At 65.5% G+C, this 14,905-nt stretch overlaps 3 protein-coding genes across 3 annotated transcripts; 2 read left to right on the top strand and 1 right to left on the bottom strand.

The window, feature by feature from the left end:
* The first annotated feature begins 74 nt into the window (after nucleotides 1–74).
* DCTN2 (dynactin subunit 2) lies at nucleotides 75–8,614 on the top strand. The gene is made up of 14 exons (XM_057409680.1): nucleotides 75–163; nucleotides 1,251–1,319; nucleotides 3,534–3,630; nucleotides 3,711–3,772; nucleotides 6,362–6,460; nucleotides 6,568–6,728; nucleotides 6,808–6,955; nucleotides 7,452–7,517; nucleotides 7,598–7,636; nucleotides 7,747–7,824; nucleotides 7,920–7,991; nucleotides 8,091–8,193; nucleotides 8,292–8,383; nucleotides 8,478–8,614. The coding sequence occupies exons 1-14, from the start codon at nucleotides 128–130 to the stop codon at nucleotides 8,562–8,564; spliced, it is 1,209 nt and encodes a 402-aa protein (XP_057265663.1). The 5' UTR covers nucleotides 75–127; the 3' UTR covers nucleotides 8,565–8,614.
* A 541-nt stretch (nucleotides 8,615–9,155) lies between these two features.
* On the top strand, nucleotides 9,156–13,773 carry MARS1 (methionyl-tRNA synthetase 1). The gene is made up of 21 exons (XM_057409679.1): nucleotides 9,156–9,258; nucleotides 9,338–9,428; nucleotides 9,508–9,586; nucleotides 9,663–9,797; nucleotides 9,892–9,967; nucleotides 10,046–10,218; nucleotides 10,296–10,408; nucleotides 10,541–10,657; nucleotides 10,756–10,959; nucleotides 11,078–11,279; nucleotides 11,388–11,462; nucleotides 11,542–11,712; nucleotides 11,801–11,896; nucleotides 11,985–12,102; nucleotides 12,183–12,396; nucleotides 12,481–12,612; nucleotides 12,709–12,813; nucleotides 12,887–13,070; nucleotides 13,152–13,223; nucleotides 13,418–13,525; nucleotides 13,607–13,773. Exons 1-21 carry the CDS (start codon nucleotides 9,156–9,158, stop codon nucleotides 13,757–13,759), a joined length of 2,721 nt encoding a protein of 906 aa, XP_057265662.1. The 3' UTR covers nucleotides 13,760–13,773.
* Nucleotides 13,774–13,945: 172 nt separating this feature from the next.
* DDIT3 (DNA damage inducible transcript 3) lies at nucleotides 13,946–14,440 on the bottom strand (the record flags this gene model as incomplete). The annotated part of the gene is made up of 1 exon (XM_057409681.1): nucleotides 13,946–14,440. A coding segment is annotated over one exon (490 nt), but the record flags the coding sequence as incomplete, so codon positions are not given.
* Between the last annotated feature and the right edge of the window lie 465 nt (nucleotides 14,441–14,905).

The raw sequence follows: 14,905 nt of genomic DNA, 5'->3' as shown, positions 1-14,905 counted from the left end.
ATTCCCGCGCAGTTCTCGCGAGATCGGCCCCGCCCGCGGAGGCCGCGCTCGGCTCTTGGCGGACCCGGGCCCGACCCCCCCCGTTACCGACCCCGGGCACTGAGTGCCCCGTTACCGACCCCCTGAAATGGCCGACCCCAAGTATGCCGACCTGCCCGGCATCGTGAGTGCGGGGGGGGCGGCCCAGGGGGTGCGTGAGGGGCTCGCGGGGGCTGTGTGACACTGAGGGGGTCGGTCGGGTGCAGGGGGGCACCGGGGGGGGTCCCCATAAACTGTGGGAGCTGGGGTGAGGGAGGGGGGATGGCAGAGGGGCTCCAGGTCAGCCCATGGGGTGTTTGTGGGTGCAGGGGCAATGGGAGGTGTTGGGGGATGTTTGGGGGCGCAGGGGCAATTGGAGGTGTTGGGGGGTGCAGGGGCAATGGGAGGTGTTGGGGGGTGTTTGTGGGTGCAGGGGCAATGGGAGGTGTTGGGAGGTGTTTGTGGGTGCAGGGGCAATGGGAGGTGTTGGGGGGTGTTTGTGGGTGCAGGGGCAATGGGAGGTGTTGGGGGGTGTTTGGGGGTGCAGGGGCAATGGGAGGTGTTGGGGGGTGTTTGTGGGTGCAGGGGCAATGGGAGGTGTTGGGGGGTGTTTGTGGGTGCAGGGGCAATGGGAGGTGTTTGGGGGTGTTTGTGGGTGCAGGGGCAATGGGAGGTGTTGGGGGATGTTTGGGAGTGCAGGGGCAATGGGAGGTGTTTGGGGGGTGCAGGGGCAATGGGAGGTGTTGGGGGGTGTTTGTGGGTGCAGGGGCAATGGGAGGTGTTGGGGGTGTTTGGGAGTGCAGGGGCAATGGGAGGTGTTGGGGGGTGTTTGGGAGTGCAGGGGCAATGGGAGGTGTTTGGGGGGTGCAGGGGCAATGGGAGGTGTTGGGGGGTGTTTGTGGGTGCAGGGGCAATGGGAGGTGTTGGGGGGTGTTTGTGGGTGCAGGGGCAATGGGAGGTGTTGGGGGGTGTTTGGGAGTGCAGGGGCAATGGGAGGTGTTTGGGGGTGCAGGGGCAATGGGAGGTGTTGGGTGTTTGGGGGTGCAGGGGCAATGGGAGGTGTTGGGTGTTTGGGGGTGCAGGGGCAATGGGAGGTGTTGGGGGATGTTTGTGGGTACAGGGGCAATGGGAGGTGTTGGGGGGTGTTTGTGGGTGCAGGGGCAATGGGAGGTGTTGGGGGGTGTTTGGGGGTCCCCCCCCCCGGCTCTCACCGGAGCCCACTCGTGCCCCAGGCCAGGAACGAACCCGATGTCTATGAGACCAGCGACCTGCCCGAGGACGACCAGGCCGAGTTTGAGGCGGTGAGACCCCCCCGGGCCCCCCAGTGCCTGCATCCCCCCCATCCGCCAGGGCCACGGCAGGGTCACTGCCCCACGGACTCATGTCCCGGCCCTGTGCCACCCCCATGCGCTGCCTGTGGTGCCTGGGGGGGGCAGGAAGTGCAGTGCCCCCCATCCTTGGTGTCCCCCCTCCAGTTGTGCCCCTCCCTGTGGCATCCCCATCCTGTGTAACCTGGCTGAGGGCAGCAGGAGCCGGGGGGGGGGCAGCACACGGGGGGGGGGGGGGGGGGGGAGGAGGGGATCCTGTGAAGGTGGGGTTCACCCCCATAAAATAACCCCAAAAGGCATCAGGGTCCCAGAGACCCCCGGACCTCTCACATCCAGGCCATGGGGCTGCTGCGTGGTGGCTTGGACATGGAGGTGGCACCAGGGGGCTGGCACGGCACAAGGGCTGTGTGGTGCCCCCGGCTCTGCTGGGGAGGCTGAGGTCTGATGGGTGCTCACGGATCACAGACCCTTGGGAATGTGCTCCTGATTGGTGCTGCTGAGGGGAGAGCCAGGATTTAACACCATGAGGCAAGACCCAGGGTGCAGGGAGCGGTTCTGGGGTACAGCCATGGGGCAGTCCCAGCTCCCCAGTTCTGAGGGGGGCAGACAGATCCCTTGGGACACCCAGGACACAGCGGAACGTGTTGTTTCCAGCCAAAACGGCCCCCGTCAGGCCTCGGTCACACCAAAACAGTGCCCAGGACCAGAGCGGTGCCAGCCCAGTGCCCCCCCTGCATGTTCCTGGGCGGGTTGTGGGGCTGTGGGTGCTGTCCCCTCCCCTCCCCCCCCCCCCCCCCCCCCCCCCCCCCGCAGCTTCCCTGTGTCTCTGCCTCTGGCTGTGCTGACCTGACCTGCCTTTTCCCCCCGCGCCCCACCTTTGCTGGACTCTAAGTTTGCACAAGTAAGCCCCGGGTGCTGCTCTGGTGTCGCGTGCTGGGGGGGTGAGGCGCTTCCTGCATGTACCATGGGGTCACCAGTGCCCTGCTATGGGGCTTCCCCTGCCGTGGGGCAGAGGGGAGGCAGTGCTGGGGCTCAGGACACAACGTGCTGCTGCTGTCTCGTCCCTGCTCTCCTTTGCTCTCTTTGCCTGCTGACTGCATGCGCTGCCCTCTTTGTCTTTTGGGACCCCCCCATGGTGGGGCTCCTGCCCCCCAACCACGCTGCCTGCACGCTGTGGGGCAGGACGCAGCTGAGCCTCTATCCCTGCTGAGCAGGGCCCAACTCGAGCTCCTCCAGGCTCTGGCCTTGGTTTTGCCCCCCTGCACCACAGCTGTTGCCTTCTCCAACTCCTGGGGGAGCCACCAGGCTTTGGGCTGCTTGCGGGGGGCCATCCTACCCCCCCCAGCTCGGCTCACGTCTGCCCCAGGGGTTACAGAAGAGCCAGAGCTGGAGAGCGGTGCCAGAGCAGGGGCTTGGCTGCGGCCACCTCGCCCAGCGTGGCCCTGGTTGCCTCCAGTGCTGGTTGCCCCTGGGGGGCCATGGAGGGGGGCAGCCCCATGGCCCCCCTGTGCCCCATGGTGGGGCTGAGCCTCGCTGCAGGGCCACGGAGGGGGCTGGCCCTGGCCCAACCTTCTAATGCGGTTTTGTCTCTTCTCTTCCCCCCCCCTTGCTCTGACTTTCTCACCTCTGGGGAACGCAAGGAGCTGGTAAGAGCCCCCCCCCCCATCGGCTGCTGCGCCGCTGCTCCCGCTGCTGCCCCCTCCCTCCTGCAGCTCCCCCCACGCCTCCCCCAGGCCACGGCGGCTGTGGGGGCTGCCCAGGGGCTGCCGTGGCCTGGAGGAGCCCTTTGGGTGCCTCCCGCAGGGCCCTGATGCTCTGGGGTTCCCCCCCAGGCTCCCAATCTCCACTCATGCTCCAAGCTCTGGGCAAAGCCCCTTTGAGGGGCTGATGTTCTATGACCACCCCTCTGCCCACCATGGGTGGTGGGAGCCACCCCAAGATGTGGGGCAGATGCAGCCCCCTTGGGCTGGGTTCCTCAGACTGCTCATGGGGCTACCAAAGGGTTTCAAGCCTTGGAATTGTGGTCCTGCTGCCAGGAGGACCCAGTGTCCCCACACCGGGCCCTGGGGCCTGTGTCCTGGGGAACATGGGGCTCCCTTTGCCCCTGCTCTGCCCGTCACTGTCCCCACCAAGGCCTTTGGTGCCCTTGTTTGCTGCCTCATCCCTAACCCCAAGTGTTGTGTGCAGGAGGAGCTCACCAGTACCAGCGTGGAGCATCTCATCATCAACCCCAATGCTGCCTATGAGAAGTTCAGGGACAAGCGCCTGGGCACAGAGGGAGTGGGTGAGCCCAGGAGCATGGGGAAGGGTGGCCTGGGGGACACTGGGGGCTTTGGGGTGACCCCTCTGCTCTTCTCCTTTTAGATTTCTCTGACCGCATCACCAAGACCAGGACAACCGGCTATGAGTCTGGGGAGTATGAAATGGTGAGAGCAGAGATGCCCAGAGCATGGGCCCCGCAGGGACATCCCTGCCCCGGGCCACCAGTCACACCAACCTGCCAAGGGTGGAGGTGGGATGGGACCTCTGGAGCTCTGGTCCAATCCAGCTGCTCAAGCAGGGCCACTGGGGTTGCCCAGGAGCATCTCCAAGCATGGTGACTCCACCATCTCCTTTGCCAGCTGTGGCCTTGGCGGTGCTGAGGAGAGGGATGTCCTCCCTCAACCACCATGCTCCTGGTGCTGCCCACACCATGATTGGTGCCATGTTTAGCTTGGTGTCCACCAAGACCTCTGGGGCCTTTTTCAGAGCTGTTTCCCAGTGTATCCTGGTGCAGGGGGCTGGTCTTCTCCCCCCCCAGGGCTTTACACTGCTCCTTGTTTTGCTCCATGAGGTTCCTGTTGACCAATGGGTCCTGTCCAGGTCCCTCTAGACAGCAGACACCAGAAGGTGAGGATGAGGGAAGGATGAAGCTCAGCCTGCCCCATGCTCCAGCCCATTAATGAAGGTTTTGTTAATGAAGGCATCAGCCCCAGTACTGACCCCTGGATACGCTGGTTCTTACTGGCTTCCAGCTGGACTTAGGACTGGTGCTCCCCATCCTCTGGGCTTTGCTTTTGGCCACTTTCAGTGCCCCCCATGGCCCCCTCATCCAGCACAGGCTGCAACAGCTTCTCTTCGAGGCCGTGCCGAAGGCTTTCCTGAGGTCAGCAGGCACTGCCCACGGCTCCACTGTCTCTACCAGGCAGTTCATTGTGGAAGTCCATGGAGCTGGTCAAGCCTGTCCTCCCCTTGGTGAAGCCGTGCTGAGATCTCTTGGTGTTTGTTTGTCATTCATGGACCTGGAAATGGTTTCCAGTTGTAGCCTTAGAGTCACATAAAGCTGGCTTATGGGGAGCTTCTCCCCCAACACCCCAAGACCTTCTCCTCAGGGCTCCTCCATCCAGTCTCCTCCAGCCTGCGTGTGGGCTGGGATTGCCCCAACTCAGGGGCAGGACCTTGCCCTTGGCCTGGTTGAGCTCCATGAGGGTCGTGTGGTCCTGCCTCTCCAGCCTGTCCAGGTCCCCCTGGATGGCATCGCTGGTCGCCACGTGGACATGGAAGCTCTGCATGTGGCCACCCAGCCCATTCCGTATCCACCAGGTGCTCCATCCATCAAATCCATATCTCTCCCATTTAGAGACAAGGATGTCGTGCAGGACAGTGTCAAATGCCTTGCACAAATCCAGGTAGATTCCATCCTTATACCCTAACACTGGCTACATCATATAAAGCCACCACATTTGCCAGGCATGACTTGCCCTTAGAGATGCCACGTTGGCTGTCACCAGTCCCCCTCCTGTTGTCCATGTGCCTTTGCATGTTTTCCAGGAGGATCTGCTCCACGATCTTGCTGGCACAGAGGTCAGCCTGACCCACCTGGCATTCCCTGCCTCTTCCTCATTTCCCCTTTTAAAACTGGGGGGGATATTTCCCCGTTTCCAGGCAGTGGGAACTTCACCACCAGGACTTCTCACAGCTGATGGATAATGGCTTGGGAACCTCAGCCACCAGCTCCGGCAGCACCCACAGATGCATCTTGTCGGGTCCTGTGGCCTTGGAGCACCCTGCTCCAGTGGAAGGTGTCCCTGCCCGTGGCAGGGGTTGGGGCTGCAGGTCCCTTCAGCCCAACCCGGTCTCTGGTTCTCTGACTTGTGCACCTTCACTTCCCCTAGATGTTCTTGAACCTGATCTCCTACAGGTTCTCCCAGTCCCTGCCTTTGCCTTCTGTGCCTTGGGCAGCGTGGCTGGAGCTTTTGCTGGTGAAGACCACGGCAAAGGGCCCTCGAGTACCTGAAGTGTCCTTGAGCACCTGAGGAGCTCAGGGAAGGAAGCTGGGCCTGGGCAGCCCTTGTTGCCTTGCACATCCCAGAGCAGGCTGACTTCCAGCTGGGCTTTGGCTTTCTAAACCCCATCCCCGGCTGCCAGGGCAATGTCTCCTCCTCCCAGCTTCCCTGCCCCTGCTCCGGCCTCTGCCTCCTCCTGTCCGTGCCTGGCTTTGGCCAGGAGCTCCTGGTCCCCCTGGCAGCCTCCTCGCTGCCTGCTTGGGATGTGGTGCTCTGGAGCTTGGAGGTGATCCTGGGGCATCAGGAAGCTCTCTTGGGTCCCTCCCATTGCCTGACCCAAGTAGACCTTTGAGGAGGCCCAAAGCCCAGGACCCCTCCTGCCCTCCCTCAGCCCCACCATCTCCTGGTTGCCGCAGCCCAGGCTGCCTTGGACTCTCCTTGCTGGAGCAGATGAGCTCCAGCAGAGCCCTTCTCCTTGCTGGCTCCTGTCACTTGGAGGAGGACGTTGTCACCAGTGTGCTCAGGACCCTCCTGGGCAGCTCGTGTCCTGCCACGTTGTCCCTCTCTGAAGCCCATGAGCACCACATGAGGTTTTTGTGAACATCATAGTGCTCCCGCTTGTCTGTTGAGGGCCTCACCCATGTGTTCTCTTCCCTATATGTGCATGGATGGGTGGGTACCAGTGTTCCATTCTGGGTGCCTGGAGCTCAGGCAGACCATGGACCCCTCACCCCGTTCCTCTCTCTGCAGGTTGGTGAGGGTCTTGGTGCCAAAGAGACGCCCCAGCAGCGGTACCAGCGGCTGCAGCACGAGGTGCAGGAGCTGGCCAGGGAGGTGGAGCAGATCCAGGTGAGCATCAACCCTTCACCAGAGTGGCACAACCACCCCATCACCAGAGGGGTGACACAAGCACCCCATGGCCCCTGGGAGGTGACACAGCCGCCCTTTCCTCTCAGAGCACAGTGAAGGAGGCAGCAGCAGAGGAGGAGCTGACACCCATGGCCTTGGCCAGGCAGGTCGAGGGCCTGAAGCAGCAGTTGGTCTCCAGCCACCTGGAGAAGCTCCTGGGCCCCACCGCAGCCATCGACTTCGCAGACCCTGACGGTGCCCTGGCCAAGTGAGTGGGGAGCTGGGGGCAGCTTGTGGGGTGAGAGGAGGGTGCTGGGGTCGTTCGCCCACCTTCCCCTCCCTGCCAGGCGCCTGCTGCAGCAGCTGGAGGTGGCCAAGTGCAGCAAAGGGACCCCAGGGAAGAGCCCTGCCAAAACCCCAGTGCCCACCACAGACGCCATCACCTTTGAGCTCTACTGGAGGCCGGAGCAGGAGCAGTTTGCCCAGAGCGCCAAGGTGAGTCCTGACAGGGACATGGAGCTGTTGGAGCGAGGCCGGGGAGGCCATGGGGATGCTGTGAGGGCTGGAGCAGCTCTGCTCTGGAGCCAGGCTGAGAGAGCTGGGTTGGGTCAGCCTGGAGAAGAGAAGGCTCCTGAAGGGGAGACCTGAGAGCAGCTCCAGTGCCTGAAGGGGCTGCAGGAAATCTGTAGAGGGGCTTGGGACAAGGAGTGTAGGGACAGGCCAAGGGGAATGGCTTTAACCTGCCAGGGGGAGACTGAGATGAGCTCTTAGGCAGAAGCTCTTCCCTGTGAGGGTGCTGAGGCGCTGGCACAGGGTGCCCAGAGAAGCTGTGGCTGCCCCATCCCTGGCAGTGTTCAAGGCCAGGTTGGACACAGGGGCTCGGAGCACCCTGCTCCAGTGGAAGGTGTCCCTGCCTGTGGCAGGGGTTGGGGCTGGAGGAGCTTCAAAGTCCCTTCATCCCAACCCATTCCATGGTTCCATCTTGCTGCAGATGGCGGAGCTGGAGAAGCGCCTGGCACAGCTGGAGGCGACGGTGCGGTGTGAGCCCGACAGCCAGGTGAGGGGGCTTGGGGGGGTTCCTGCCACATTCCTCCTGCCCCACATGCTGCCCCACTGATGGAATTCCCTTCCCCACAGAACCCACTGTTGGTTGGGCTGAAGGGCACCAGCCTCATGGTGAGTGAAATGGGTTGTGGTGGGAGGCAGGGTCCCTTCTGCCTCCCAAGCTGTGCCTGTAGCACCCAGGGTGCTGCTGTTTCGCCCCATATCCCACTCTCTGTCCCCAGGAGACCGTGCAGGTCCTGCAGGCCAAGGTGAACATCCTGGATGTGGCTATGCTGGACCAGGTGGAGGCCCGGCTGCAGGTGAGGTGGGATGGAAGGAGGGAATGGGAAGAGGGGTGCCATGGGGTGAGCATGCGTGGATCTGGGGTCTCCCATCTCCTCCCCCCTGTCCCCAGAGTGTCCTAGGGAAGGTGAATGAGATTGCCAAGCACAAGTCGACTGTACAGGATGCTGACACCCAGAGCAAGGTGAGGGTGTTCCCCCCCGCAGTGTGGCAGGGGGTCCATGTCCCCCCCCTCCCCCCCGACACTGTCCTGACCTGCTCCCCCCTTCTTGCTGCACCCCAGATCCACCAGATCTACGAGACGCTGCAGCGCTGGGACCCGGTGGCCAGCACACTGCCCGACGTCGTGCAGAGGTTGGTGACCCTCAGGGACCTGCACGAGCAAGGTGAGGGGCTGGAGGGAACGCTGGGGCCATGTCCTGGGGTGGGGACACTGCTCCTGTCCCCCCCGCCCCCAGCACTGAGCTTTCTCCTCCCCCCCCAGCCATCCAGTTCGGGCAGGTCCTGCTGCACTTGGACACCACGCAGCAGGAGGTGGCTGGGGCTCTCAAGGACAACACGGTGCTGCTGGCAGAGGTGGGTCCCACCAGCACCCATGGGGTGGAGTGGGGGGGGGTGTCCCCATCCTGCTCCCCACCACTGACCCCTTCCCTGTGCATCCCCCGCGCAGGTCCAGAAGACGATGAAGGAGAACCTGGCCATTGTGGAGGACAACTTTGCGGCCATTGATGCCCGCATCAAGCGGCTGCAGAAGTGAGAGCATCCTGGAGCCCGCCCAGCTCTGGGTGTTCCCACTGGGAATCCCTCCCTGTCATGTGCCCCCGCCTCCCCCCCCCAGCTTGTATATACCGTGGCTCTGCCCCCCCCCGTTCCCAGCCGTTGGGGGTGTCTCTGTACCTCCCAGTGTACCCAATAAACAGCACAGCGCAGCGGGATCCGGGTCAGGCCCTCCTTGGGGCTGTGGTGCTGGGAAAAGGGGGAACTGAAGCCCAGTGCCTGCAGCCGTGGGGCTGGGAGCCGAGCTCATGGCGGGGCAGCGGGACCGTGTCCTCGGGGGTGGACGCCCTGGCTGGTCCCGCACCAATCCTGCCCCAGCAGCTGCCGTGGTCCTGGGGGGACGCGGACACGGGCTGAGGTGGCGAGGCCGCGCGAGGAGGGGACAGCGGTGCCCCCGGGCTGGCGGAGGGCACGCACGGGGCTGGCCCGGCTGCGGCTCCCCCCGTGCTCCCGGTGCCCGCGGTACCCCCGGTGCCCGCAGCGCGGCGCTGTCCCCGCAGGTCTCCAGGGCGAGCGCGGCTCTCGCGAGAGTTGCGGCAGAGCGCGGTCCCGGCGTGCCCCGCGCGCGGCCATGCGGCTGCGGGTCCCGGTGCGCGGCCCCGCGGCGCTGAAGGTGCTGGCGGCCGCCGGCGCCGCCGCCGCCCCGGTGCAGCTCGTGTGGGGCGGCCCCAGCGGTGAGCGCGGCTCCCCCCCCGCCCCGGTCCGCTCCGTGCCGAGCCGAGCCCCGCGGGCGCTCACTCGTGTCTCCCGCAGAGCCGCCGCGAGCCCCGCTGCGGCCGCCGTGGGCCCCGGCGCTGGAGCTGGAGAGCGGCGCCGTCCTCTTCTCCGCCAACGCCATCTGCCAGTGAGTACCGGGGGCGCGCGGGCCGCGGCTGCGCCCCCCCCCCCCCCGTCCGCACCTCACCCCCCCTCCCCGTCTCCAGGTTCTTCTTCCTGCGCCGCGGGGACGAGCCCTCGGACCTCAGCAACCAGTGGCTGGAGTGGGAGGCGACCGAGCTGCAGGTGGGTGCGCGGACACCGCCCCCCCCCCGCCCCCGCCGGGCCCGGCCCGCATTGACCGCGCTGCCCTCGCCCGCAGCCCTTGGCCGCCGCCGCGCTCTACGCCCGGCTGGTGCTCGGCAGGAGGGTGGCGGAGGCGGTGCAGGCCCTGCGGGAGCCGCTGGCCCACATCGAGCAGAGCTTGGCCAGGACGGGCGCTGCCTTCCTCGCGGGGGTGAGTGGCACCGGGGCGCAGCCCCGCGCGCTGGGTCCTTGTCCCTGGGGGGCTGCTCCGGCCGCGGCCGGCCCTGACGGCTGCTCTGGCACAGGACACCCCGTCCGTGGCTGATGTGGTTGTGTGGGGCACCTTGTACCCCGTCCTCCAGGAGGAGAGCAGCCTGCCAGGTAAGCGTGGCACGGAGGGGGCATCCCTTGCCGTGCCGTGGCCGTGAGAATCACGCTGCTCTCTCGTCGCCTCCCGAGGTGAGCTGCAAGCGCTGAGGACCTGGTTCCAGAACATGACGCTCTCGGAGGCTTGCAGAGACGCTGCCGACACCGTCCTGATGCCCCAGGCGCTGCTGGAGTTCAAGTCCTACCTCCAGAAGCAGCCTCCCCCCTGCCTGGCTATGCAGAGAGCCACCAGTAACGAGCCCGAGGTGCAGCCCTGGCCCCAGGATGGGCCCCAGTGGCGCTGGTGCTGACAGCCCCTTACCGGGACCTGCTTCCCCTGCAGGAGGAGGAAGGTTCTGAGCGGGCCCTGACAGAGGATGAGATCGCAGCTGCTGCAGACGCCTGGGCTCGTGGGGCTGCGGCGCTGCCCAAGCCCTGGCAGCCTCAGAAACCTGTGTGAGTCCTGGGGCAGCACGAGGGCTGCCCCACACGTCTCGGACCCAGGCTGATCCCACGCTGTTGGGGTGAGGGGGGTGGTGGTGACCCTGTTGCTCCTTGTGCCTGCCCTGAGTGCCCTGCTCGTGCCAGGCTGCCCGTGGAGGGCATGAGGAACGTCCTGATCACCAGCGCTCTGCCCTATGTGAACAACGTGCCCCACCTTGGCAACATCATTGGCTGCGTCCTCAGCGCTGACACCTTTGCCAGGTGATGCTCAGGAGCGGGAAGGCTCCCGGGGGATCTCCATCGGGGGCTGTCGTGGCCCCCCGCCGCCTGCAGGGGTGTCACAGGTCCCTGCCTGGCAGGTACTGCCGCCTGCGGAACTGGAACACGCTCTACGTGTGCGGCACGGACGAGTACGGCACCGCCACTGAGACCAAGGCGGTGGAAGAGGGGCTGACACCGCAGGAGATCTGCGACAAGTACAACGCCATCCACACCGACATCTACCGCTGGTTTGACATCTCCTTCGACTGCTTTGGCCGCACCACCACGCCGAGCCAGACCACGTGAGGGGCTTGCATTCAGGGGCTGGTGCTGGGGGCAGCCCCATGGGCCTAGCTGAGGGTGCTTTGTGCTCCTAGGCTGATGGGGGGCTGCCCCCTTTTTCTTCCTGTCCTGACCCAGGATTGCCCAGGACATCTTCCAGCGCCTGCTGGAGCGCGGGTTCCTGCTGCAGGACACGGTGGAGCAGCTGCGGTGCGAGGGCTGCCAGCGCTTCTTGGCCGACCGCTTCGTGGAGGGCACTTGCCCTTTCTGCAACTACGAGGAGGCGCGGGGGGACCAATGTGATAAATGCGGCAAACTCATCAACGCTGTGGAGCTGAAGGTGGGACAGGAGCCCTCTGGGGACCACCCTGCAACCCTGCCCCTGCTCTGCCTGAGACCCCCTCCTGCCTTGCCCTGGGCTTCGTCCAGCCCCTGTTTCTGCTGACAGAGCCCACAGTGCAAACTCTGCAGGGGTGTCCCTGTAGTGAAGCCCACCCAGCACCTCTTCCTCGACCTCCCCAAGGTGAGCCTCGTCCCTGGGGGAGCGCAGAGGGGTTGGGGCACCCCTGGTACCACTGCCCACCCCTCTGTGTTCCCTGCAGCTGGAGCAGCGGCTGGAAGCCTGGCTGGAGCAGTCCTGGGCCACGGGGGACTGGACGGCTAACGCTCGCTACATCACCCGCTCCTGGATCCGGGATGGGCTCAAGCCCCGCTGCATCACCCGTGACCTCAAGTGGGGCACTCCGGTGCCCCTCGATGGCTTCCGTGACAAGGTGGCTCCAGCCTGGCCCTGGGTTGCAGTGCTTGTCCCCGGGTGCCCTGTTCAGGGGTCCCATGCTCACGCGTCACCCTCTTCCTCAGGTCTTTTATGTGTGGTTTGATGCTCCCATTGGGTACTTGTCCATTACAGCCAACTACACCAACCAGTGGGAGAGGTGGTGGAAGAATCCACAGCAGGTAGGAGCCTGGTGCTGCTGCAGGGTGGAGGTGGGGGTTGAGGTAGAGCTGGACACCACTGATGTGTTCCCCCTATGCTACCCATCAGGTTGAGCTCTACAACTTCATGGCCAAGGACAACGTTCCGTTCCACAGCGTCATATTCCCCTGCTCGCTCCTGGGTGCTGATGACAACTACACCCTGGTGAACCACCTCATTGCCACAGGTACTGGAGGAGCACTGTGGGTTATGGGGGTGTGTGTCTGTGCTTGGGCCCCATGATGGGGTCTCTGCTGCCCTCCCCAGAGTACCTGAACTACGAGGATGGGAAGTTTTCCAAGAGCCGGGGTTTGGGAGTGTTTGGGGACATGGCCAAGGACACGGGCATCCCAGCGGACATCTGGCGCTTCTACCTGCTGTACGTGCGGCCTGAGGGGCAGGACAGCGCCTTCTCCTGGAGCGACCTCATGCTCAAGAACAACTCCGAGCTGCTGAACAACCTGGGCAACTTCATCAACAGGTTCTGGGGCAGCCTGGCTGGGCAGGGCCTGTCCCTGTCCCCGTCCCCAGGCTGCGCTGACGCCTGCTCTGCCTCTGTACCCAGGGCTGGCATGTTCGTGTGCAAGTTCTTTGGTGGCACCGTCCCCAGCATGGTGCTGACACCCGATGACAAGCGGCTCCTGGCCCGTGTCACGCTGGAGCTGCGCCAGTACCACCAGCTGCTGGAGAAAGTCCGGTGGGTGGCTGGAACCCTGGAGCCAGGGCTACGAGGGTGGAGGGCAGAGCCCAGCCCTGCCCTGCAGCAGGCACTGACCGCCCTCTTCCCCCCCAGCATCCGGGACGCTCTCAGATGCATCCTCAGCATCTCTCGTCATGGCAACCAGTACATCCAGGTGAACGAGCCCTGGAAGCGGATCAAGGGGGATGAAAATGATAGGTACAGGGGAAGATGGGGGTGCTGGGGGGGGGCAGGCTGGGAGCTGGCACTGACAGGGTTTCCTGCCCCCCAGGCAGCGCGCAGGGACAGTGACTGGTGTGGCTGTGAACATGGCTTCCCTGCTGGCTGTCATGCTGCAGCCCTACATGCCCAGTGTCAGCTTGGCCATCCAGGGGCAGCTCTGCATCCCCCCGGACTGCTTCGTCCTGAGCCATGACTTCACCTGCACCCTGCCCCCTGGGCATCGTGTGGGCACTGTAGGTGGAGGGGAGGGCAGTGCTGGGGGGACCAGGGGCATTGGCTCTGTGGGGTGACACCATCTTCCCCCTCGGCTGCAGGTGAGTCCCCTTTTCCAGAAGCTGGAGACGGACCAGGTTGAAGCCCTGCGCAGGCGCTTCGGGGGAGCACAGGTGAGTGAGGGTCTCCACAGCTCCTCCGCCTCTGCTTTCTGTCCCCCTCTCATTTCCTGTCTCTCCTCTCCCACCCTGAAGATCTCGGGGGTGCCACAGCGACCTCCCCTTCTCCAGTATGAGGGGAGCTGGGTGGAGAGCTCTGCCCCTGAGGGCTGGGACCAGGGCTCACACCTGGTGCTGTCCTTCCCCAGGCCAAGCAGACACCCCCAGCCCCACAACCTCCTCCAGCCCCAGAGACCCTCGTGGCCCCCGCTGACCCTCAGCGGCTGCAGGAGCTGATGCAGGAGGTGGCCAGGCAGGTGAGCAGGGGGCAGAGGGGTGGCCCTGACTTGCCTTTACCTCCCCAAGCCCTCATTGCTTCCCCCCCCGACCTGACCCAGGGCAACCACGTTCGGCAGCTGAAGGCCAGCAAGGCAGAGAAGGCCCAGATCGAGGTGGAGGTGGCCAAGCTGCTGGAGCTGAAGAAGCAGCTGGCATTAGCAGAGGGCAAAAGCCCTGAAGTCCCTGCGCCCAAAGGGAAGCAGAAGAAGTAGCACCAGGCCCGCCAGTGCTGCCCAGAGACCACACCGGGCTGGTGGCTATGTCTGTAATAAATGCAAACCATGTACAACCGTGCGTGCTCGCGGGGCCCTCCCCACAGCATCAGTCAGTGCCGGCGGGGCAGCACCCTTCCAGTTCATGGCTGCCCCCCGCTCTGGAGCCATCAGAGTCCTGGCAGCGCTGCCTAGGCCCGGCGGAGGTTCACGATGCGGTCGATGAGGGCCGCCCGCGTGCGCTGCACCTCGGTGCTGAGCCGCTGGATCTCGGCGCGGAGCCGCTCGTTGTGCGCCGTCAGCTCCAGCACCCGCTGCTCGCTGGCGCGCTCCCGGTGCTTGGCGCGCTCCCGGCTCGCCGCGGTGCCGCCGCGGAGCTGCCGCTTCACCCCGCGCCGGGCAGCGGCAGCCGCCTCCTGGGGCGGGGACCCGCGTCCGGAGGCTGCGCCCGGCGGCGCTGGCTCGGGGCCGGCTCCGCTCTCCGGCCCCAGCAGCTCCAGCAGCTCCGCGGCCAGGGCAGCGTCCAACGCGCAGGGCTCCGGGCCCGCGCCCTCCGCGCCGCACAGCGCCGCCTGCGGGCCGAGAGCGGGCACCAGCGCCGGGTGACGGCGACCCCCTGCCCCGTGCCCGCTGCCCGGGCCGCTGCCGCCCCTCACCTGCTCGCTGGGGCTGGGGCTGGGGCTGGGCGCGCACAGGGTGACTGAGGGATGGGGATGGGGATGGGGATGGGATGGGATGGGATGGGGATGGGGATGGGGATGGGGATGGGATGGGATGGGGAGGGGCTGGGGAGGGGACGGGGATGGGATGGGGATAGGGATGGGCTGGGAATTGGACTGGGATGGGGCTGGGATGGTGATGGGATGGGGATAGGGATGGGGATAGGGCTGGGGCTGGGGCTGGGATGGGGATGGGACGGGGAGGGGATGGGGAGGGGCTGGGGCTGGGGCTGGGGCTGGGCTGGGGCTGGGGCTGGGGCTGTGGAGGGGACGGGGATGGGATGGGGCTGGGCTGGGGCTGGGGAGGGGACGGGGATGGGATGGGGAGGGGATGGGGATGGTGATGGGATGGGGCTGGGGCTGGGGCTTGGGAGGGGCTGGGGAGGGGCTGGGGAGGGGACGGGGATGGGATGGGGCTGGGATGGGG

The sequence above is a fragment of the Pezoporus wallicus genome, unplaced genomic scaffold (genome assembly GCF_028554395.1).
Source record: "Pezoporus wallicus isolate ANWC-B61680 ecotype Strahan unplaced genomic scaffold, APGP_CSIRO_Pwel_v1 contig_13785, whole genome shotgun sequence".
Lineage (NCBI taxonomy): Eukaryota > Metazoa > Chordata > Aves > Psittaciformes > Psittacidae > Pezoporus > Pezoporus wallicus.
The sequence above is the reverse complement of the archived record's forward strand: the minus strand, read 5'-3'. Positions and strand labels throughout refer to the sequence as shown.